The sequence below is a fragment of the Hypanus sabinus genome, chromosome 20, assembly GCF_030144855.1.
Source record: "Hypanus sabinus isolate sHypSab1 chromosome 20, sHypSab1.hap1, whole genome shotgun sequence".
In the NCBI taxonomy this organism is placed as follows: domain Eukaryota; kingdom Metazoa; phylum Chordata; class Chondrichthyes; order Myliobatiformes; family Dasyatidae; genus Hypanus; species Hypanus sabinus.
The window spans coordinates 68,447,757-68,471,026 of NC_082725.1; the positions used below are offsets into that span (position 1 = coordinate 68,447,757).

Sequence of the window (23,270 nt, forward strand, 5' to 3'; positions counted from 1 at the left end):
CAGCCATGAGATATAGCTCCCTCCCAGGTGAGCAGCCCTTGCTCGTAACAGCAGCAGATACAAGGAGGGCTCTGCAGAGTCAACCTGCACCCCCCCCCCCCCCCCCCCAAGGTAAGGTGGCCGGGTCAGACAACGTCCCAGGCTGGGTACTCAGGGAGTGTGCATGCCAGCTTACTGTTTCTACTGACATCTCCAACACTTCTCTCCAGACTGCTGTCCCCACATGCTTCAATTTAACCACCATCCCTGTACCAAAGGGATCAACCTCTGCCTTAAATATATCCAATGACTGGGCCAAATTCCTCATCTCTGTTCAAAATGGATGTTCCTCTAGTCTGAGGCCTCTGGTCCTAGACTCTTCCCCATTGGAATCATCCTCTCTACATCCACTCTACTTAAGCCTTTCAACATTTGAAAGGTTTCAGTGAGTTTCCTCTTGTTCTAAATTCCAAGTAAATTTTATTATCAAAGTACATATATGTTACCATATATAACCCTGAGATTCATCTTCCTGTGGGTGTACTCAGATTACTAAAATGATAACTATTATCAGAAAGACTGCCTAACTTAGACATTCAACTAAAGTGCAGAAAGCAACAAACTGTTCAAATGCAACAAGAAACAATAAATAAATAAGCAATATTGTGGGAACATTCCAGTGATGAGGCGAGTGAAGTTATCCCCTTTGATTCAGGAGGCTGAACTGTTTCTGAACCTGGTGGTGCGAATCCTGAAGCTCTTGTACCTTCTCTTTTCACTCCTGCCATCAGGAAGAAGTCTGTCCTGGGTCGTGGGGTGTCCCTGATGATGGATGCTGCTTTCCTGCGAGATGTGCTCAGTGGTGGGAGAGGACTTTACCCGTGTTGGACTGTGCCATTTTCACTACTTTTTGTAGGATTTCCATTCAAAGGCGTTGGCGCTTCCATACCAGATTGTGATGCAGGCAGTCTATAGAAATTTGTCATGCCAAAATCTTCACAAACTCCTAAGGAAGTAGATGCGCGGCTGTGCTTTCTTCATAATTGCACTTGCATGCTGGGCCTAGGACAGGTCCCCTGAAATAGACAATAACACCACCTTTGGAATTTAAAGTTGCTAAACCTCTCCACCTCTGATCCTCCAATGAGAACTGTCTCATGGACCTCCTGAAGTCTATAATTAGTTTTTTGGTCTTGCTGACATAAGACCATAAGACAAAGGAGCTGAAGTTGGTCATTTGGCCCATCGAGTCTGCTCTGCCATTTCATCATGAGCTGATCCAATCTCCCCTTTAGTCCCATTCCCCTGCCTTCTCACCATAACCTTTGATGCCCTGACTACTCAGATACCCATCAATCTCTACCTTAAATACACTAGTGACTTGGCCTCCACTGCCGCCTGAGGCAACAAATTCCATAGATTCACCGCCCTCTGGCTAAAAAAACTTTTTAGCATCTCTGTTTCGAATGGGTGCACTGCTATCCTCAAGTTATGTCCTCTCGTACTAGACTCCCCCACCATGGGAAACAACTTCGCCACATCCACTGTGTCCATGACTTCCAACATTCAAAATGTTTCTATGAGATCACCCTCATTCTTCTAAACTCCAAGGAGTACAGTCTAAGAGCGGTCAAATTTTCCTCAACATTACTTGCTGTTACTTGTCTTTGTATTGTCTTCAAACTTGGCCACAGAACCATCAACTTCATCACCCAAATCATTGACATATGTAAAAAGAAGCAGTCCCGATACTGACCTCTCTGGAACACCACTAGTCATTGGCAGCCAACCTTTATTTCCCACTCTTTGCCTTCTGTCAATCAGCCAATCCCCTATCTATACTAGTTTCTTTCCTGTAATTCCACGGGCTTTTATGTTAAGAGTCCTTGTGTACAGCATCTTGTCAAAGACTTTCTTAAAAATCCAAGAACACAACATCCACCAATTGTCATTCGTCTGTACCTTAAAATACTGTGACCTCATCCTTAACAATCAACACCACAGGCCTGTAATTTCCTTTATTCTCCCTCCCTTGGAGGGGAGTGACATTTGCTATTTTCCTGTCTTCCAGAACCATGAATGAAAGATCATTACTAATGTCTCCACAGTATCTTCAGTTACCTCTTTCATAATGAAGGGTTATAATCCTTCTAGTGCAGGAGACTTGGACTGTTCAGCTTCCCAAGCACCTCCCTAGTATTAGCAAATGCACTCACTTCTGCCCCCTGACACTCTATGTTCTATCCATGATGGTATCTTTCCATTAATGCCATGGGTTCATAACTTGTTACGCAGTCTCATGTATGCCACCATGTCAAATGCTTTCCGAAAATCCAAGGACGCTACATCCCCTGATTCTCCTTTGTCTATACTGCTTGATATTTCTTCAAAGAATTCTAACAAATTTGCCAGGCAAGATTTTCCTTTCAGAAATCCATGATAACTTTGTCCTAATATGCCACGTACCTTCAGAATACCCTGAAACCACATCCTTAACAATTGACTCTATCATTTTCCCCAACCACTGAGGTCCGGCTAACTGGCCTATAATTTTTTCTTCTGCCTTCCTCTCATTTGCAATTTTCCTGTCTTCTGGAATCATTCCAGAATCTATTGATTCTTGAAAAATCATTACTAATGTTTCCACAATCTCTCTTTTTCAGAACCCTGGGTGTACACAGTCTGGTCCAAGTAACTTAGCTCCTTCAGACCTTTCAGTTTTCAAGCACATTCTCCTTAGTAATAGCAACTGCACTCATTTCTACCCTTGACACTTTCAAAATTCCTGCATACGGCTAGTGTTTTCCACACAGATGCAAGCTACTTATTCATCAGCCATTTTCCTTGTCCACCAGTATGACCTCTCAAGTTGTCCAATATCTATCTACTGTCGCCTCTCTTTACTCTTTTTATTTTTTTTTTAGCTTCAATTTTCATCTTTTCTCTCATGGCATTTTAGTTGGATTTTAAATGCTTCTCAATCCTGTAACTTCTAATTTTTTCTCTTTTGTATGCCCCCTCGTTTGCTTTAATGTTTTAAATTTCCCTTATCAGCCATGGTTGCACCATCCTGTCTTTAGAGTACTACTTTGGGATATATATTGGTGTTTGCGTTCCGGAGACAAAATAGAAAAGTTGGCTATGGTGTATATGTTATTGTAGAACAGTGTTAATTTCTTTTAACGAATCAAACTTGTGCTACCCTTTTTCATGTTTGTAGTGCTGAAATGTAGATTATGTTGATTATCGTGGCAGTGTTGCTGTCAATAAGAAGGGAATGTTAAAAGAATGAATGCTTAATATCTTTGGCTCTTAATTGTCGAAGATATTGTTACGTTTAACAAATAGCATAAAACCTAGGTTCATGGCAATAAATACCTGACTGGGCAGTGGAGTTATATCGGTGAGAGAATGAGTAAATGTTTGTGTGTCTGTCCTCATGACTAATCAGGACCTGCGACTACTGTGTCTGTCGGCTTTGTGCCATTTCCTTTTGGGAGAATATGTGCATAACAAAATGATTACTCAGTCTTGTAGTCATTTTTATTTTGCATTTACTTTGGATCTGTCTTTTGATCGTATGAGTTGAATGTATTACTTCACTAAAAAGTTATGATTAATGTGTAGTAAACTGGTAATTTTGAATGGCTGTCCAGCATTTGTTGCTCAGTGAGTAACCCATGTACATTGGAGTTGTGGGATGATGATTCATAAGGGTGTGGAGAGATTTGTGCAGTGGAATTTCAAAACTGGAGGTGAAACTGATTTGAACATGATTATCTTTTAAATGTCAGATAAAAGGAACTGTGCCATGTTAAAGCAGATCTGACTGAATAATATCTGGTAGGTAATAAGTTGTGATAGAGGTATGTGCTGATTTGGGAATTTATATCGACTTAAGTAAGCTATGCATACTTTCAAATGCTTATTAAACTTGGTCCTTCTATTTTCAGGTATTTTGAACTTGAGTTCCCTCTGTTTAGAAATCACATGTTGGTGGATTTGGAGAGATCAAACAGGAGTTTTTCCAGCCTATCAATGTAAAATCCATAATTATCACCCCCTCAGCCTCCAAAATGATCTGAAGTTCATCCAGTTTCAGCACTGATTCCTTAACGCAGAGTGTTCTAAGCTTCAGGTTAAGTCATCGGGGCATCAGAGGTCTCCCTGCTTTCCCACATCCACGTGAGGAGCATTCAACTGTCCTGCCTGATATTCCCATTTGATTATGGCTGACTTGTAGAATAAAGTATGACTGGTTTTGCACTACTCTCATCTGGTGCTTTTTAAATCAATCCACAGAATTCTTCTTACATTTAGCATGTAAACAAAGTGTGGCAGTTTCAAAATCTAGATAAAAGCATCAATTAAGATTATCTTGATCTTGATCCTGCTCTTATGGTGTTTTGACAGCAGGTATGAGGGAATTTTGCCTCTTGATTTCCCCCTTTAATGCAGATAACGAAGCCAGTTGTCGTCCTGATGTTGTCTGACAGATTTGTCAAATGCGTATGCTATTGAAATACTGCTCACCCAGGCTCACTATCCCAGTAACATGTCCTTCCTGGGGATTTGCTGTTTAGACATTTGTATATAATTTTCATTGGCTATCTCTATATGCATAGATACATGGAGCAGTGAAAATGTACATTTGGATGATAGCTATGTTTTAACTGGGTGTAACAAATAGACAAGCAATTTCAAAACTTACAAGTTTTGAAATTCTGTACTTTGGGCCGCAACTTAATTAAAAACTACACCTACACTGCCAGTAATGGTAGTGGAGGCAGATAGCATTGTATCACATAAAGTGGAGCTGGTTGAGAATCTGAGAGGAAATAATTTGCATGGGAATAGGGAGAGAGCAGGAAGTCTGGCTAGCCTGATTGCTGTTGCCTCAAGCCAATACTGACATGACAGACCAGTGCCTTCCTGTGTGATGCAATTGCTCTATAAAAGCCAGTGAATTCTATTTCTCTTGCCCTACACCTTCCCCTCATTTCCCCTCCCCACTTCTGAGACTGAATACACTCCTTCCACAACTAATTTCTAAAAATGTTTTGATAAGTTTAAACACCAGAGTGTTGGACATGTAACTGGTGTTGTTGAGCTGTTAGTAAGTGGAAAGTTTATCAGCCCCCGGACACTGAAAGGTGACCACTATACTTCATACTTTGAAGATTTACTTTCATTCCCTACAGTTGTGTTTAACCTCTAATGATTTGCCTTAAGTCATCCAGTTTGCAGAGAAAGCAGCCTTAGAAGTGAAGCTCAGAATCATGACGTGCTGAAGTAGTTTTGTGGGAACAGTACAGTGTAAAGCCATAAAGATCTAGAAATTACAACAATAATAGTGCAGAAAAGGGTAGTGTTCATGGGCATGAGAGGGAAAACTTGTTCCTAAACTGAGTGTTGGTCTTGAGGCTCCTGTATCTCCTCCTTGATGGTGTTAATGAGAAGAGGCCTCTCCCACATGGTGAGAGTCAGTGATGGATCTTACTCACCTTGAGGAATGTGCCTGTGATGGAGTCTACATCCTCTATGGTAGTGGTGGCCAACCTAATCCCCTACCTCGGCCTTAGTGAAAGAAAGGCAAGGTCGACCTACTAAATCATTTAGACAAGGGCGGAAAGAATGGAAGTAAAACCCCGGAAGCAACCTCTCTTTACAAACAGCTTTCCGTAGCGGGAGTATTGCTATATTACCATTATCCTCATTAGTATTACTGATTTTTATAATGCTCACATTACAACACCTTTAATTCTATGTTTCACTATTTAATTTTATTTCAACACGAAAAATAAATGAATAAAAATTGACTGTTGCATAATTGACTGGGGCTGAGTATTTTCTGCTAGTTCCCTGAAATTTGGCTGTACAGACAACCAGTCTGAGACAGTCTGTGAGGTGTCTGTCAGTAAGACAGCTCCTGTACTTAGATTTAATAATTTTCATCTGTTGCAGCACATTGCCCTCGCAAACCTTCTGACAGACTGAATATTTGAATGGCCAGTTTCTTTTGTTAGACTGAATGTTGAACCTGCCACGTTTTTCAGGTGTTTTGTATTGGTAAACTGTTACTGAGACACTAGTGTAAGTTTCAGGGGTATGCAAGCTAATGACGCCACTGTTTTTTGTTTCCCAGTTCTTTTAGATTTGGAGAATGTTGGAATTTAAAGGGGGGGGGAGAAGTGTTGTAATGTGAGCATTATAAAATAAGTTAATACCAATGAGGATAATGGTAATATAGCAATTATGCTAAGGAGAGCTGTTTGTAAAGAGAGGTTGTTTCCGGGGTTACGGGGTTTTACTTCCGGTCCCTTATGCCCAGTGTGCATTTCTTTTTTTTTCGGAATCTGCTGGGAAAGTCTCAGATTGACCGGCCCGTCGCAATTGACTGGTTGGCAACCACTACTCTATGGCCTCTTGTGATACTATGCGTTGGAACCTCCAGTCAGAGTGCCGTCCTCAATTATACTGTCATTAGATAGAGCTTGCTAGTGTGCTGCCTTTATTGCATCAATGTATTGGGCCAATGTTCACACTGAGGAGCTCAAAGTTGTTCATCCTTTCCACTGCTGACCATTCAAAGGATTGGTAAGTGTTCTCCTCATTTCACCTTCCTGAAGTTGTAAGTGGTTCCTTGGTTTCCTGACATTGAACGTGTATTGCTGGTCTCAACTAGCTGAGATCTCTAATCCTTCATTGTCATCTGACATACTGTCAACAGCAGTGCAAATCATTAGTTGAAGTTTGAGCTGTGCTTAGCACATGAATGCACTTACTTTCTAGGGAGAGATAATGACAATCCAATTGATGTGGTTGCCTGTATCCAAATCTTATTGCCCTACAATATTGAGTGACTAAAAATTTAAAACAAAGTACAAGTGTCTTTTGCATTTGTTAAATTCTATTGGTACAAATTACAGAAAAGATGCTAGCATTTATTGAAGATGGGCTAACTGGCAGGAGGCAGTGTCAATAAAGGGGGCCTATTCTGGCTAGCTGTCGGTAACAAGTTTGCAGACGATACAAGATGAAGGGGTAGGTAGTGTTGGAGCAGGGTGTCTGCGGGGTTAGAATATGGTATAGTTACACACTTTGGTAGAAAGAATAAAGGTGTAAATGAAAAAAATCAAAAACCAAGGTGTAAAGGCTAACATAAGTTGTCAGTGTTAAGAGGGCAAATGCAATGTAGGCATTCATTTCGAGAGGACTAGAATATAATAGGGTATTGAGGTTTATAAGGCAATAATCAGACTGCACTTGGAGAATTGTGAGCAGTTTTGGGCCCCTTTTCTAAGAAAAGATGTGCAGAGGGGGTCCAAGGAGGTTCACAAAATATTTTTGAGAATGAAAGGGTTAAAATATGAGGACTATGAGGCTAGGCTTGTACTTGCTGGAGTTTAGAATTGGGGGTAGGAGGGAGGTGGAACCTATTGAATATTAAAAGGCCTAGATAATGGATGTGGAGAGGATGTTTCTTATATTGGGGAGAGTCTAGGATCAGAGGGCACAACCTCAGAATAGAACTGGGGTTCCCAACTTTTTTTAATACCATGAATCCCAGGTTGGTAGCCCCTGGAATAGAGACATCTATTTGGAAAGAATGAGGAATTTCTATACCCAGAGGATGGTGAATCTGGAATTCATTGCAATGGATAGTATGGACACATAGTCCTCGAGTTTATTTAAAGGGGAGTTAGATTATTGATAGGGCGTCAAATGATACAGGGAGAAGGCAGGATCCAGGCCTTTAACTTGCGAGTAGGCTTGACTTGTCCACGCTAGTGAGCCAGATTTCAGGGATATTCAGGGATAAAGTTTAAAATCGATTTTTGATGCAAGCCTGGGATGTGGCTGCCAGGAAGATGGTAAAAGCAGAACAATATTGTTCACATAGCAAATACATGCTGCAATTTATGCACACTTTATTCTGTATCTTTCCTTTAACTTTTTTAATACATTTTTTAAATTCATCTTAATTGTTGAATGTTGCATGTCACACCAATTTGCCTATCATGATCTATATATTCCTCTATTCTGACAGTTCATTTGCCTGACCAAACACCTCGAATGTCAAAGATCAGCTTTATTCGCCATATAGATTCACAACTATTAGCAATCTGCTGTTGGTGTGTTCTATCAAAACTATAATTGTCAATGTATAAAAGTGATTTCATCGTTTATAAAACCGGTAAAGGCTAGTGTAAACTGGCAGATATTAGACCTCCAAGCAAACATTTATTTACCACAATTTTGATTATCTGTTTGCTATGCTTTAGTATTTTGGTAAATAACAAACTATCAAATCAGGAGAATTGTGTGGAAGTGATGGGCTAGCAGTTAAATCTATGAGGATACTTTATATACTTAGGCAATATTGTATTTTGCCCGAAGTATAGTCTTATTGATGTGGTTTAGGGTGATGTTGTCCAAACTCCCTCTAAGTGCTGCTAATGGAATGAGATGTGTTCTGATGATGGGTGTTAGCCTGAAACGTGGACTGTTGACTCTTTTCCACAGATGCTCCCTGAGTTCCTCCAGCATTGTGTGGTGTTGAATGCAACAAAGTGAATTTTTTTGGATTGCAGGACAAGTGATTTTCAATGGTTCCTTGAATCCTGTTCTGAGTCCTGGCAAAGATTAAAGTTGGGCTCCACTTACCATCGGTGTACATATATTCTCTACTTGTAATTGGTATTTATTCTGTTGTTTTTGATCTTTGTTATTTTTGTATTTCAGGGATTGGAAGTAAAAGGCTAAGGCTGAATTGAGCTGAAGAGATGACTACATCAGGTACAGAATTTCTTGGCTTCTTGTGCACCACATCTTGATTTATACAATTAAAATCAGTCAGTTTGAGGTTTGATATATTTGCATATTTTTGCCTGCTGGACTGGTTAATTCTGTGTACTGAGTGCTGCTGCTGGATCATCTGTGGCACTTGTTGCTGGGAAAGCTTGGTAAGGTTATTGATTTTTTTATATTTGAAAAAGTATTTTCTGTCAATCAACTTATATATGCATATTCCACTGATTTTGGCATAAAGCTGTTAGTCAAAATGTTAGGGTTCTCTGATTAGTTCCAAATTATGTAAATTTTCAGAATTTTCAGTTGCTTTAAGTAGATTCACTTCTACTGATATACTATACCTATATGCTGTTAGTGGGTGATCCTCTAAGGCTTCAGGGGCTGGGAGACATGAGACAAACGGGTGGTAATTTTTAATTGCTCCATTAGGAACTATGAAATGCAGCTTCATTATATTTTACAATTATAAAAAGAGCAGTTGCTCATTGAAACTATAATAGTTCTCAGTAATTTGACCAATTCCACTTAATTCATAATTCAGATGCCCCCTGACCCCAGCCCCAGATTCTCCAGGGTTAGGAGTAAGTTAGCAGCCATCATGTCTTTAGGATATGGGGGGAAATTAGAGCATGCTGGGAAACCAACTGGTCATAAGTTGTTGATTTTTTTTAAAGTTGCTTCTGTCAATGCACTCATGCTACTGAGTACAAACTTGAAGGTACCAGTGGTCAGAATTGAATTGAAGTTGCTGGAGGCCTGTGAAAGCTGCATTACTGGCAATGCCACTCTGTTGACTAAAGCGGGGAAATGAAGACAATAAATTTTGGGTTAGTGGGAGGTTATTGAAATTGTCAAGTGTGCAACATAACAGCATGAATTACTTGTCTGATAGCTGACACGTTGGGAGTATGAGTAGATGTGGGTGGTTTCTGCCACATGAATAGTATTCAGTTTGTACAGTGCATTGTGAATAATCTCAGGACAGGGATGCCAAACTTGGGAGGAGGCTTGGGCTGATGGCTGGTTCAGGGAGCTTGTGGGGGGAAGGGATTTTGGTTTGAACCAGCAGAATTTATACCTTAGAACATTGGAGCAGAAGTCAGCCACTTGGCCTCTATCTTGTCGTATCATTTGATGAGATGGATGATCAGCCCCAGGCTTCCCATCATCCAGTAATGGTAATGTGCACCTCCATTTTATGATAGTTTCATTTGCTACTTTTCTCTAAAGATCTGGCTTTACTTAATAAGATCACCCTTTATTCATCTAACATAAAATAGAATTATGTTTATTGAAGTTTGAAAGTCATAAGCCCCCTGGTAATATGTTGAGGTTTTGAGGTAGATCTGCATGTAGTCATAGTGCCACTCGGTTTGCTGGTTTGTAGGTATTGCTCCCGTGGTAGTATGCATAATGAAGGGAGGACCAACAATTTGTCCTGGTTTGTTGGGACTGATTGCAAATAGACCCATGAAGTGCTGACATTTCTGGAGATACTCTGACCTAATTATACTGAGGGTTGTACATTAAATAACAATGAATTGAAATTAAAATCTTGACTTTTTTCTACTTTGGGCCACAGCTGATTTGATGGAACTGGATATGGCCATGGAACCAGATCGTAAAGCCCAGGTCAGTCACTGGCAGCAGCAGTCATATTTGGATTCAGGCATTCATTCTGGGGCCACGACTACTGCCCCTTCACTAAGCGGCAAGGGCAATCCGGAAGAGGAGGAAGTGGATACCAGTCATGTGCTCTATGAATGGGAACAGGGTTTCTCCCAGTCCTTCACACCAGAACAAGTAACTGGTAAGTATGATTTCCTCAAATGTTTTTAAGAGCTACTGCTATAGTTAGTGATACAGAATTAGATTCCAGTGAATTGAAATAATTAATTTTCTTGTCTTTGGTGCAGTGGAATGACTCCATTTAGTACCGGTTGAAATAGTGATTCATAGTTACATTTAGCTGTTTCACAAGATTGATTTTTTTGCTTCCCAATTTTTATTCTGTTCTCCTGTGATTTAGATATTGATGGACAGTATGCTATGACAAGAGCCCAGCGGGTTCGTGCTGCCATGTTCCCTGAAACACTAGATGAAGGCATGCAAATCCCATCCACACAGTTCGATGCAGCGCACCCAACCAATGTGCAACGCTTAGCTGAACCTTCACAGATGCTGAAGCATGCTGTTGTTAACCTAATTAACTATCAGGATGATGCAGAACTGGCTACACGAGCTATACCTGAACTGACAAAACTGCTCAATGATGAGGACCAGGTAAAGAAACCTTTATAACCTATTTATTTTATTCAATGATACAGCACAGAGTAGGTCCTTCCAGCCCTTCGAACCACACCACCCCAGCTGCCCCTGACAAACCCAATCACAGACAATTTACAATGACTAATTTACCCGTTATGTCTTTGGACTGAGAGGAAACCAGAGGCAGAGGACCCGGAGAAAACCTAAGCATTACCCGGGGATGACATACAGAACAACACTGAAATTAAACTCTGAACTCCAGCGTTCCCCCCCACCCCCCAGCTATAATAGGGTCACGCTAACTGCTAAGCTGCCAATTGTAAATATGAAGTAAATTGCAAGCTCAGATTTATCACTCATGATTAACTATCTATTAAAGAAGCAAGTATGAAAGCCCTTGTTTGGCCAGACCATTCTGGTGATGTAACTCTACTTAACATATTATTGCACTTGTCTATGGTGCCCAGATACCAAAAAAAAGCAAAAGCCAATAAGTTGCTGCTACTTGTCCATTCCATTTAAAATTCCTTTCGGACTGAATTGCAGAAACTAGTAGGCACAATTTAATTTTTGTTGAAACAAGCTTGTTAGTCATAGTGATGCTAGAAAAGTTATTGGAATACCATTGATTGTGTTCAGCATTGAAGATTTGTTTAGGTTTTTGCTGTCAGTGTGCAATGCTTCGGACAACTTTTGCCCATGTAGTGTTATCTGTTGAGTTGTCACTTGAGGGTGTATTTAAGTATGAAACTGGGATAGCTCAGGTTCTTTTTTCCCGTTTATTCTCATGTTCCTCCACAAATTGAGTCAAGTGCTTACAGTTTGTGTTTGTGTATCTTTTTAATCAGACAGATGTTGTGGATATTATTTACAGGTACAGCATGTAGTTATTAAGACCATAAGAGTCTGCTCCGTAATTCAATCATGGGCTGATCCAATTCTTCCAGTCATCCCCACTGCCCTGCCTTTCCCCATACCCTTTGATGACCTGGCTAATCAAGAACCTATCTAACTCTGCCTTAAATACATCCAATGACTTGGCAACCACAGCCACTCGTGGCAACAAATTCCACAGATTTACCACCCTCTGATTAAAGTAATTTCTCTGCATCTCTGTTCTAAAAGGGCATTCTTCAATCCTGAAGTTGTGCCTTGTCCTAGAATCCCCTACCATGGGAAATAACTTTGCCATATCTAATCTGTTCAGGCCTTTTAACATTCAGAGTGTTTCTATGGGATCCCCCTCATTCTGAACTCCAGAGAATACAGCCCAAGAGCTGCCAGACATTTCTCATATGGTAACCCTATCAATCCTGGAATCGTTCTCATGAATCTTCTCTGAACCCTCTCCAATGTCAGTATATCCTTTCTAAAATAAGGAACCCAGAACTGTACACAATACTCCCAAGTGTGGTCTCACGAGTACCTTATAGAGCCTCAACATCACCTCCCTGTGCTTATGTTCTATATCTCTAGAAACGAATGCCAACATTGCATTCACCTTCTTCACCACTGACTTAACCTGGAGGTTAACCTTTAGGGTATCCTGCACAAGGACTCCCAAGTCTGTTTGCATCTCTGCTTTTTGAGTTCTCTCCCCATCTAAATAATAGTCTGCCTGTTTATTTCTTCCACCAAGGTGTGTGACCATACACTTCCCAACATTGTATTTCATTTGCCACTTTGCCCATTCACCTAAACTACAAGTCTCTCTGCAGACTCTGTTTCCTCAGCACTACCGGCTCCTTCACCTATCTTTGTAAATTTAACCAATTCATTGACATACATTGTAAGAAGCAGCGGTCCCAAAACTGACCACCTGTTGAACTTCACTGGTATCCGGCAGCCAATCAGAAAAGGATCCCTTTGTTCCCACTCTTGTTTTCTGCCAATCAGTCAGTGCTCCACCCATGCTAGTAACTTTCTTGTAATTCCATGGGATCTTATCTTCAAGTCAAGTCACTTCTTATTGTCAATTCAACCATAACTGCTGGTAAGGTACACAGTAAAAACAAGACATTGTTTTTCAGGACTGTGGTTTTACATGAAACAGTACAAAAACTAGACTGAACTACGTAAAAAAACACAGGAAAAAAAACTACACTAGACTACAGACCTACCCAGGACTGCATAAAGTGCACAAAACAGTGCAGGTATTACAATAAATAATAAACTAGACAATAGGGCAGTAAGGTGTCAGCCCAGACTCTGGGTATTGAGTTGTCTGATAGCTTGGGGGAAGAAACTGTTACACAGTCTGGTCGTAAGAGCCCGAATGCTTCGGTGCCTTTTCCCAGACGGCAAGAGGGAGAAGAGATTGTATGAGGGGTGCGTGGGGTCCTTCATAATGCTGTTTCCTTTGTGGATGCAGCGTGTAGTGTAAATGTCGGTAATGGCAGGAAGGGAGACCCCAATGATCTTCTCAGCTGACTTAACTATCTGCTGCAGGGTCTTGCGATCTGAGATGATGCAATTTCTGCACCAGACAGTGATGCAGCTGCTCAGGATGCTCTCAATACAACCCCTGTAGAATGTGATGGGGATGGGGGGTGGGAGATCGACTTTCCTCAGCCTTCGCAGAAAGTAGAGACGCTTCTGGGCTTTCTTTGCTATGGCGCTGGTGTTGAGGGACCGGGTGAGATTCTCCGCCAGGTGAACAAGAAATTTGGTGATCTTAACGATCTCTACTGAGGAGCCGTCGATGTTCAGCAGGGAGTGGTCGCTCCGTGCCTTCCTGAAGTCAACAACCATCTCTTTTGTTTTGTTCACATTCAGAGACAGGTTGTTGGCTCTGCACCAGTCCGTTAGGCGCTGCACCTCCTCTCTGTAAGCTGACTCATCGTTCTTGCTGATGAGATCCACCACGGTCGTGTCATCGGCGACCTTGATGATGTGGTTCGAGCTGTGTGTTGCAGCACAGTTGTGGGTCAGCAGAGTGAACAGCAGTTGACTGAGCACACAGCCCTGGGGGGCCCCTGTGCTCAGTGTGATGGTGTTGGAGATGCTGCCTTTGATCTGGACTGACTGAGATCTCCCAGTCAGGAAGTCTAGGATCCAGTTGCAGAGGGAGATGTTCAGGCCCAGTAGGCTCAGCTTTCCAGTCAGTTTCTGAAGGATGATTGTGTTGAATGCTGAACTGAAGTCTATGAACAGCATTTGAAGGTATGTGACTTTGTTGTCCAGATGGGTTAGGGCCAGGTGGAGGGTGATGGCAGTGGCGTCGTCTGTTGAGCGGTTGGGATGGTACGCAGACTGCAGGGGGTCCAGTGAGGGGGGCAGCAGGGTCTTGACGCGCCTCATGTCAAGTCTCTCGAAACACTTCATGATGATGGATATGAGTGCAACAGGATGGCAGTCAATAGACAATAGGTGCAGAAGTAGACCATTCGGCCCTTCGAGCCTGCACCACCATTTTGAGATCATGGCTGATCAATTACTATCAATATCCGGTTCCTGCCTTGTCCCCATATCCCTTGATTCCCCTATCCATAAGATACCTATCTAGCTCCTTCTTGAAAGCATCCAGAGAATTGGCCTCCACTACCTTCCGAGGCAGTACATTCCAGACCACCACAACTCTCTGGGAGAAGAAGTTTTTCCTTAACTCAGTCCTAAATGACCTACCCCTTATTCTCAAACCATGCCTTCTGGTACTGGACTCTCCCAGCATCTGGAACATATTTCCTGCCTCTATCTTGTCCAGTCCCTTAATAATCTTATATGTTTCAATCAGATCCCCTCTCAATCTCCTTAATTCCAGCATGTACAAGCCCAGTCTCTCTAACCTTTCTGCATAAGACAGTCCAGGCATCCCAGGAATTAACCTCGTGAATCTACGCTGCACTTCCTCTACAGCCTGGATGTCCTTCCTTAACCCTGGAGACCAAAACTGTACACAATACTCCAGGTGTGGTCTCATCAGGGCTCTGTACAAATGCAAGAGGATTTCCTTGCTCTTGTACTCAATTCCCTTTGTAATAAAGGCCAACATTCCATTAGCCTTCTTCACTGCCTGCTGCACTTGCTCATTCACCTTCAGTGACTGATGAACAAGGACTCCTAGATTTCTTTGTATTTCTCCCTTACCCAACTCTACACCGTTCAGATAATCTGCCTTCCTGTTTTTACTCCCAAAGTGGATAACCTCACACTTATTCACATTAAACGCCATCTGCCAAGTATCTGCCCACTCACCCAGCCTATCCAAGTCACCCTGAATTCTCCTAACATCCTCATCACATGTCACACTGCCACCCAGCTTAGTATCCTCAGCAAATTTGCTGATGTTATTTTTTATGCCTTCGTCCAAATTGTTAACGTAAATGGTAGACAGCTGTGGTCCCAATACCGAGCCCTGTGGCACCCCACTAGTCACCACCTGTCATTCTGAGAAACACCCATTCACCGCTACCCTTTGCTTTCTATCTGCCAACCAGTTTTCTATCCATGTCAATGCCTTCCCCCCCAATGCCCTGAGCTTTGATTTTACCCACCAATCTTCTGTGTGGGACCTTATCAAATGCCTTCTGAAAATCGAGGTACACTACATCCACTGGATCTCCCCTGTCTAACTTCCTGGTTACATCCTCGAAAAACTCCAACAGATTAGTCAAGCATGATCTACCCTTGGTAAATCCATGCTGGCTCGGCCCAATCCTATCACTGCTATCTAGATATGCCACTATTTCATCCTTAATAGTGGACTCTAGCATTTTTCCCCACCACCGATGTCAGGCTGACAGGTCGATAGTTCTCTGTTTTCTCCCTCCCTCCTTTCTTAAAAAGTGGGATAACATTAACCATTCTCCAATCCTCAGGAACTGATCCTGAATCTAAGGAACATTGGAAAATGATTACCAATGCATCCGCAATTTCCAGGGCCACCTCCTTTGGTACCCTAGGATGCAGACCATCTGGATCTGGGGATTTGTCAGCCTTCAGTCCCATCAGTCTTCTCATCACCGTTTCCTTCCGAATGTCAATCTGTTTCAATTCCTCTGTTACCCTATGTCCTTGGCCCATCCATACATCTGGGAGATTGCTTGTGTCTTCCTTAGTGAAAACAGATCTAAAGTACTCATTAAATTCTTCTGCCATTTCTCTGTTTCCCATAATAATTTCACCCAATTCATTCTTCAAGGGCCCAACATTGTTCTTAACTATCTTCTTTCTCTTCACGTACCTAACAAAGCTTTTGCTATCTTCCTTTATATTCCTGGTTAGCTTGCATTCGTACCTCATTTTTTCTCCCCGTGTTGTCTTTTTAGTTAAGTTCTGTTGTTCCTTAAAAACTTCCCAATCACCTTAGCTCTATCATATTTCCTTTTTTTTAATGCTATGTAATCTCTGACTTCCTTTGTCAACCACTGTGGCCCCTTCCCCCCCTTTGAATCCTTCTTTCTCTGGGGGATGAACTGATTTTGCACCTTGTGCATTATTCCCAAGAATACCTGCCATTGCTGTTCCACTGTCTTTTCTGCTAGGCTATCCGTCCAGTCAACTTTGGTCAGCTCCTCCCTCATGGCTCCATAGTTCCCCCTGTTCATCTGCAACACTGACACCTCTGAGCTACCCTTATCCTTCTCAAATTGCAGATAAAAGCTTATCTTATTGTGATCACTACCTCCTAATGGCTCCTTTACTGCGAGATTGCTTATCAAATCCTTTTCATTACATAACACTAAATCCAGAATAGTCTTGTCCCTGGTCGGCTCTCGTATAAGCTGTTCCAAGAATGCATCCCGTAGGCACTCTACAAACTCCCTATCCTGTGGTCCAGCACCAACCTGATTCTCCCAGTTCACCTGCATGTTGAAATCCCCCATAACTACTGCGACATTACCTTTGCCACATGCCAATGTTAACTCCCTATTCAACTTGCACCCACTATCCATGCTACTGTTTGGTGGCCTGTAGACAACACCCATTTGGGTCCTTTTGCCCTTACTTTTCCTCAATTCTATCCACACAGATTCTACTTCTCCTGACCCGATGTCCCACCTTGTAAAGGACTGGATCTCATTCCTCACCAACAGGGCCACCCCACCCCTCTGCCCACGTTTCTGTCCCTACGATAGCACGTATACCCTTGTACATTCATTTCCCAGGTCTGATCTCCCTGCAGCCATGTCTCCGTTATCCCAACAACATCTTAGTTACCCATTCGCACCTGAGCTTCAAGCTCATCCGCCTTATTTCTGACACTTTGTGCATTCAGATATAGAATTTTTAACCCATTTCTCCTCTCTCTGTTTGAATCGCTGCCTATTGTGCTTAACCCAGCCCCCCGAACTCCCATCGGGCTATACTCCCCTAGAATTTTGTTGTCCTTCCTAAATTTACTTATTCTTTCAACACATTTAACTCCATGTTCCGTCAGACCATCCCTCTGTATATGAGTCCTCCTTATCACTTTTTCTGCCCCATTTAGGCTAAGGAGCCTCGTGTGACATCTTGTCAGAGGCCTTCTGAAAATCCAAGTACACCACATCTACTGCATCTCCTTTGTTTACCCTGCTTGTAATTTCCTGAAAAAATTGCAATAGGTTAGTCAGGCAGAATTTTCCTTTCAGGCTTTGGCCTATCTTGTCATGTGCCTCCAGGTACTCCGTAATCTCATCCCTAGCAATTGATTCCAACAACTTCCCAACCCCTGATGTTAGGCTAACAGGTCTATCGTTTCCTTTCTGCTGCCTCCCACCCTTCTTAAATAGCAGAGTAACATTTGCAATTTTCCAGTTATCCAGTACAATGCCAGAATCTATCGATTCTTGAAAAATCATTGTTAATGCATCTGTAATCTCTGCAGCTTCTTCCTTCAAAACCCGAGGGTGCATTCCATCAGGTCCAGGAGATTTATCCACCCTCAGACCATGTAGCTTCCTGAGTACATATTCAGTCGTAATTTTCACTGCACTTAACTTCACTTCCCTGATGTTTTTGAATGTCTGGTATACTGCAGATGTCTTCCACTGTGAAGACTGATGCAAAATATGCATTTGGTTCCTCTGCCACCACTGCATCTCTCATTACAATATCTCCAATGTCATTTTCTATTGGTCCTGTATCTACCCTCACTCTTTTACCTTTTATATACTTGAACCTTTTAATATCATCTTTGATACTAGTCTCAAGTTTCTTTTTATAATTCATCTTTTCTTTCCCGCTGACCTTGGCTTCTTTGTATGTCCTCTCTTTTACCTTGGCTCTGACTTCAGTTGTCAGCCATGGTAGTGTCCTCCTTCCATCCGAAAATTTCTTATTTGGAATATATCTGTCTTGCATTTCCCTCATTTTTCACAGTCTATAGTTGCTACTGATCCATAAACTTATAATTTAATTGTATTTGAAATTTAAAGTCTACATCTACTGTATGCTAATGTCTTTTTAATTTGTATTTCTCCACTTCTCCAGGTTGTGGTAAATAAAGCTGCTGTGATGGTCCATCAGCTGTCAAAGAAAGAAGCTTCTCGCCATGCCATTATGCGTTCCCCTCAGATGGTATCTGCTATTGTCCGTACCATGCAGAACACTAATGATGTGGAAACTGCACGCTGCACAGCTGGAACATTACATAATCTGTCACATCATCGTGAAGGCTTACTGGCCATCTTCAAATCTGGAGGCATACCTGCTCTGGTGAAAATGCTGGGGTGGGTATTCATTAAAAATTATTTTAAATCAAAACTATAGAACTGTATTTGCTGTTTCTTGTGGATGAGATGTATATATTATAATGCATCATTTTTGTAACTCTGTCATCCATGTCAGTGTAAGCCTTTTCTAGTTTGCTCCTTATGCCACATGTGACGGAGAAAATGGACACTTGTCTGTATCGCTTTAAAGCTTTAGTGAATATTCACTGGGGCAGGGATGTAGGCTTACCAAAAACTTGACGAAGTCCTGACAAAGGGTCTTGGCCGGAAACGTCGACAGTGCTTCTTCCTTTGGATGCTGCCTGGCCTGCTGTGTTCCACCAGCATTTTGTGTGTGTTGCTACCAAGAACTTGGGTGGGCTAATAACTACTATTGAATCCAAGTCCTCACTTAAATATTGTAGCATTAATAGATAAACTTGGATTTATTTTTGTAGATCTCCAGTGGATTCTGTTCTGTTCTATGCTATAACGACCCTTCACAATCTTCTGCTGCACCAGGAAGGAGCCAAGATGGCAGTGCGTTTGGCTGGTGGTCTGCAGAAAATGGTTGCCTTGCTAAATAAAACCAATGTCAAATTTCTGGCCATCACGACAGATTGCCTTCAGATTTTGGCATATGGCAACCAAGAAAGCAAAGTAAGTGCTTTAATAATAAAGTAGAAAGCAACCATGTTGTAGCACATTTACACTAAAGGTCGTATTTCTTATGTAGTTGATCATTCTAGCAAGTGGAGGGCCCCAGGCACTTGTGAACATCATGAGAACCTACACCTATGAGAAATTGTTGTGGACCACCAGCCGTGTACTCAAGGTGCTGTCTGTTTGCTCCAGCAATAAACCAGCAATAGTGGAAGCTGGTGAGTGGCTCAGCTGTTCTGCTGTTATTCCTGTTGATTTCAGGCAGGTAGATAACATTTAAATTACTTGCCACTCTTTTGTAGGTGGTATGCAGGCCCTCGGATTGCACCTTACAGACCCAAGTCAGCGACTTGTTCAGAACTGCCTCTGGACCTTGAGGAACCTGTCAGATGCTGCTACTAAGCAGGTAACAAATAAGTGAAAGGGAAGTTCGCATTTCATAAGAATAATCAATTTTTAAAGCTGAACACTAACTGCTTTCTAAATCAATATCTGTATAACAGTGCAATTGAGTTGGATTTCAAAAAGTGGACATTTAGTTGGTTGTATTGGCCATACTTAATGTTGAACAGGTGGTCCAACATGTCACAGTAGCTGGTGTTTTCTGATTATTTCTGGTAATTCAGATATCTTAAGGAATGCTGTTGAATTATTTTTAAGCATCTTTTAATATTTATTTTAGGAAGGAATGGAAGGTCTTCTTGGGACACTTGTTCAGCTCCTGGGATCAGATGATATCAATGTTGTGACGTGTGCAGCAGGTATTCTGTCCAACCTGACATGTAACAACTATAAGAACAAGATGATGGTTTGTCAAGTTGGAGGTATTGAGGCTTTGGTCCGCACTGTCCTTCGAGCTGGTGACCGAGAAGATATCACTGAACCTGCCATTTGTGCCCTTCGTCATTTAACAAGTAGGCACCAAGATGCAGAGATGGCCCAGAATGCTGTCCGACTCCATTATGGGCTTCCTGTGGTAGTTAAACTTCTACATCCTCCATCTCACTGGCCTCTGATTAAGGTAATACCCTACAGATGAATTTTTCATTATGTGCACCATCTATGTTTTGGAAAATAAGGCTTGTGTTTATAAAGTCTCTCTTTAGGATTTTCCAGTGAAGAACTGAAATATAGCCGCTGATTTAATATAGGAAAGGTGTTGGCCAACATGCACATATCCTGACAGCAATAAGAAAATCATGGTCAGAAATGAAAAAAAACTGAGCTGAGCCAGAGAACGTAGCAAGTTTGAGTTGGGTATCAAATTTTCTAAGTTTAGTTAGATCTTGTTGAACTTAGATTGAGTAGCTAGTGCAGGTCCTTCAGTAATGTTGGAAGAAATGTTCCTGACTTTGGGATGACTATTGCTATTAAGTAGTTCCGCAGAATTTTGTTCACCCTTGAGGGCATAGGAATCTCTTGACAGTGCTGCTTTTCCATGCTATTGCAATAGTTTCTTGCCCCCTTAAATTTCTGCAATAGAGCAAGACTGAGGTACTAATTTAAAAATAGGATATACTGCTTTTGCAGCCTCTGTCCTCTGCCCATTTTTTGGTTTAAGATTTGTAATTGTGGAGTCAGTTTCATACTTAATACCATAAAAGTTTCCTGTTTCACCAAAGACTTGCTGTCAGTGGATTTATCTCCAAATATCGGGGTTTGGTGGTTGGGCAGTACTTGTGAATACTTCCATCTCTAAGGACAAGAATTGGCCTTGAGGATCTCAGAGTTTCTATCAGAATCTGTGCTCTGCGTTTGAGTGCCTGTGCAGCAGTTGCCCTTGGGAATTGAGTTTGCACTTTCCTGGTCTTCAAGGTTCAGAAACTGAGGTACACAAAGCCCAACAAGTATTAGGTACTGACTGGTAAATTTGATACCTGGTGTTTTCCATGCTAAGCCAGTAAGACATCAGATAGGACTAGATTTCTCATTTTTAATTTTACTTGAGACTTTTCTTCAGTTGTGGTATAAGTGAGCTTTTACTTCACAAAGTCCATTATAGCTTCAAACTTGACATGAGTCATTCCATAATGTCATTTGCTTTATGATCCTTTCCACAAATTTACTGCATGAAATTCAGCTTGGATTTGAGAATATGCTGTACTTAATATGCCCAGTGGGGATATTTGAAACAGTATTGCTTGAAGCATTAAATAGTTACTGAGAGATTTGGGATCTTCACTTAACTATGGTTATGTACATAATGGCTTCCTGATTTCTGCCTTGATTAGGCTACTGTTGGTCTGATCCGCAACTTGGCATTGTGTCCAGCTAACCATGCTCCACTTCGTGAGCAAGGTGCGATTCCAAGGTTGGTTCAACTGTTAGTGAGAGCACACCAGGATACTCAGCGCCGTACATCGATGGGAGGTACACAGCAGCAGTTCGTGGTAAGTTTATCTTAGAACATGCTTAAAAGTATATTCCAAATCACAGGAATATATGGTTACAATTTCTTCTGCTTTTGATTTGGTAGGAGGGAGTGCGAATGGAAGAGATTGTGGAAGGTTGTACTGGAGCCCTTCATATTCTTGCCCGTGATGTTCACAACAGGATTGTTATTAGAGGACTTAATACCATTCCACTCTTTGTCCAGGTAAGTCCTTTCCCTTGTCCTTCGCTCCTGTAAAGTTTGAATTCTTCACTGGATTGGTGGATGAGTGGTGGCATCCTCTGGCATGACCAGGTGGCCAGTATGGTTTGTAGAAGCACCAGGTGTTGTATAGTGACTTTACACTCCCTGCTGCTAATCCAAACTCTGTGGATGGTGTCAACAAAGTGCAGAATTGGAATGGAACCCATGGATAAGGTGCTGAACCCATCAGTCTGCCTCTTTAAATGTACTGACTACATTTTGTCCCACCAGTCCTATTGAGTTTTACTTCATCAAGCTTGTCCAGACACCAATAATTGATCGTGTTTCAATCTGATCTAAGGTTATGAACCTGTTTAGACCAGTGGTTGTTGGTATATTCTGAAAATTCAATGATTTTATATTACAGTTTTCATGCAGTTGTAAAATCAACATATAAGTGAACCATTTTTTCAGTGATGAGCCTACTTACAGGAAACAATTTTATATGCTTGACCCCTCTTCCTTGAAAGTGTTGATTTCTGACCATGTTATGACTTCAGCTAACTGATAACTTGAACAGAGTACCAGTGGGATATTTTATTTGAGAGATTGCTTAATGCCCCGTGATGTAATAAATTTTAAATCTGCACAACCAATTTTAAGAAGTGTGTCAGTCTGAAGTGTATATCACAACAGTCTTACACTGCATTTTTGTACCTCTGGGCAATTGTACCCAATCATAAGAATTAGCAGTTAGCCATTCATCCCCTGAAGTACAGTCTGCTAGTTAATGGGTGATGTGATTGTAGCCAACACCTACCTTCCCATTTACCTCTATTTCCCTCTTCATCAAAAGTCAATCTGCCTGTCTTCATATTCAAATCCCCTACTTCCACTATTTAATGAAGAATTCCAAGGAATCATAGTCAATGAAAGGGCCCAGTAATCTCTGAGACAATGGTGTCTTACTGTTAAATAGTGGGCTCTTGTTTCTCCCATGAGAAAACATCCTGTTCACATCCGCCCTTTCAAGACTCATCAGGGTGCAGTGTTTTTGTCTAGATGTCAATTACAAACACTGGCTGATCCATTTGGTGATTAGATAATTTTAAAAAATGCCTACTTAAATCCTAATCTTAACGATGAGTGAAATAACCTTTTGGTAAAATGCTTTCTCTTTCAGCTGCTGTACTCTCCAATCGAAAATATCCAGAGGGTGGCAGCTGGTGTACTGTGCGAACTAGCTCAGGATAAAGAAGCAGCTGAAGCCATTGAGGCTGAAGGAGCAACAGCTCCACTGACAGAGCTACTGCACTCAAGAAATGAGGGTGTTGGTG

At 41.6% G+C, this 23,270-nt stretch overlaps 1 protein-coding gene across 3 annotated transcripts in view; it reads left to right on the top strand.

Annotated features, from left to right (window-relative positions):
* Nucleotides 1–23,270, top strand: part of LOC132378620 (catenin beta-1) — a 42,481-nt gene that overhangs the window by 13,664 nt on the left and 5,547 nt on the right. For all 3 annotated transcript variants that reach the window (XM_059945709.1, XM_059945711.1, XM_059945710.1), the window contains exons 2-12: nt 8,725–8,778; nt 10,376–10,603; nt 10,823–11,076; nt 18,475–18,713; nt 19,154–19,355; nt 19,432–19,576; nt 19,661–19,764; nt 20,041–20,379; nt 21,590–21,748; nt 21,835–21,954; nt 23,117–23,267. In XM_059945709.1, the coding sequence (XP_059801692.1) occupies nt 8,766–8,778; nt 10,376–10,603; nt 10,823–11,076; nt 18,475–18,713; nt 19,154–19,355; nt 19,432–19,576; nt 19,661–19,764; nt 20,041–20,379; nt 21,590–21,748; nt 21,835–21,954; nt 23,117–23,267 (1,954 nt within the window). In that variant the 5' untranslated portion in view covers nt 8,725–8,765. The remainder of the gene's footprint in view (nt 1–8,724; nt 8,779–10,375; nt 10,604–10,822; nt 11,077–18,474; nt 18,714–19,153; nt 19,356–19,431; nt 19,577–19,660; nt 19,765–20,040; nt 20,380–21,589; nt 21,749–21,834; nt 21,955–23,116; nt 23,268–23,270) is intronic.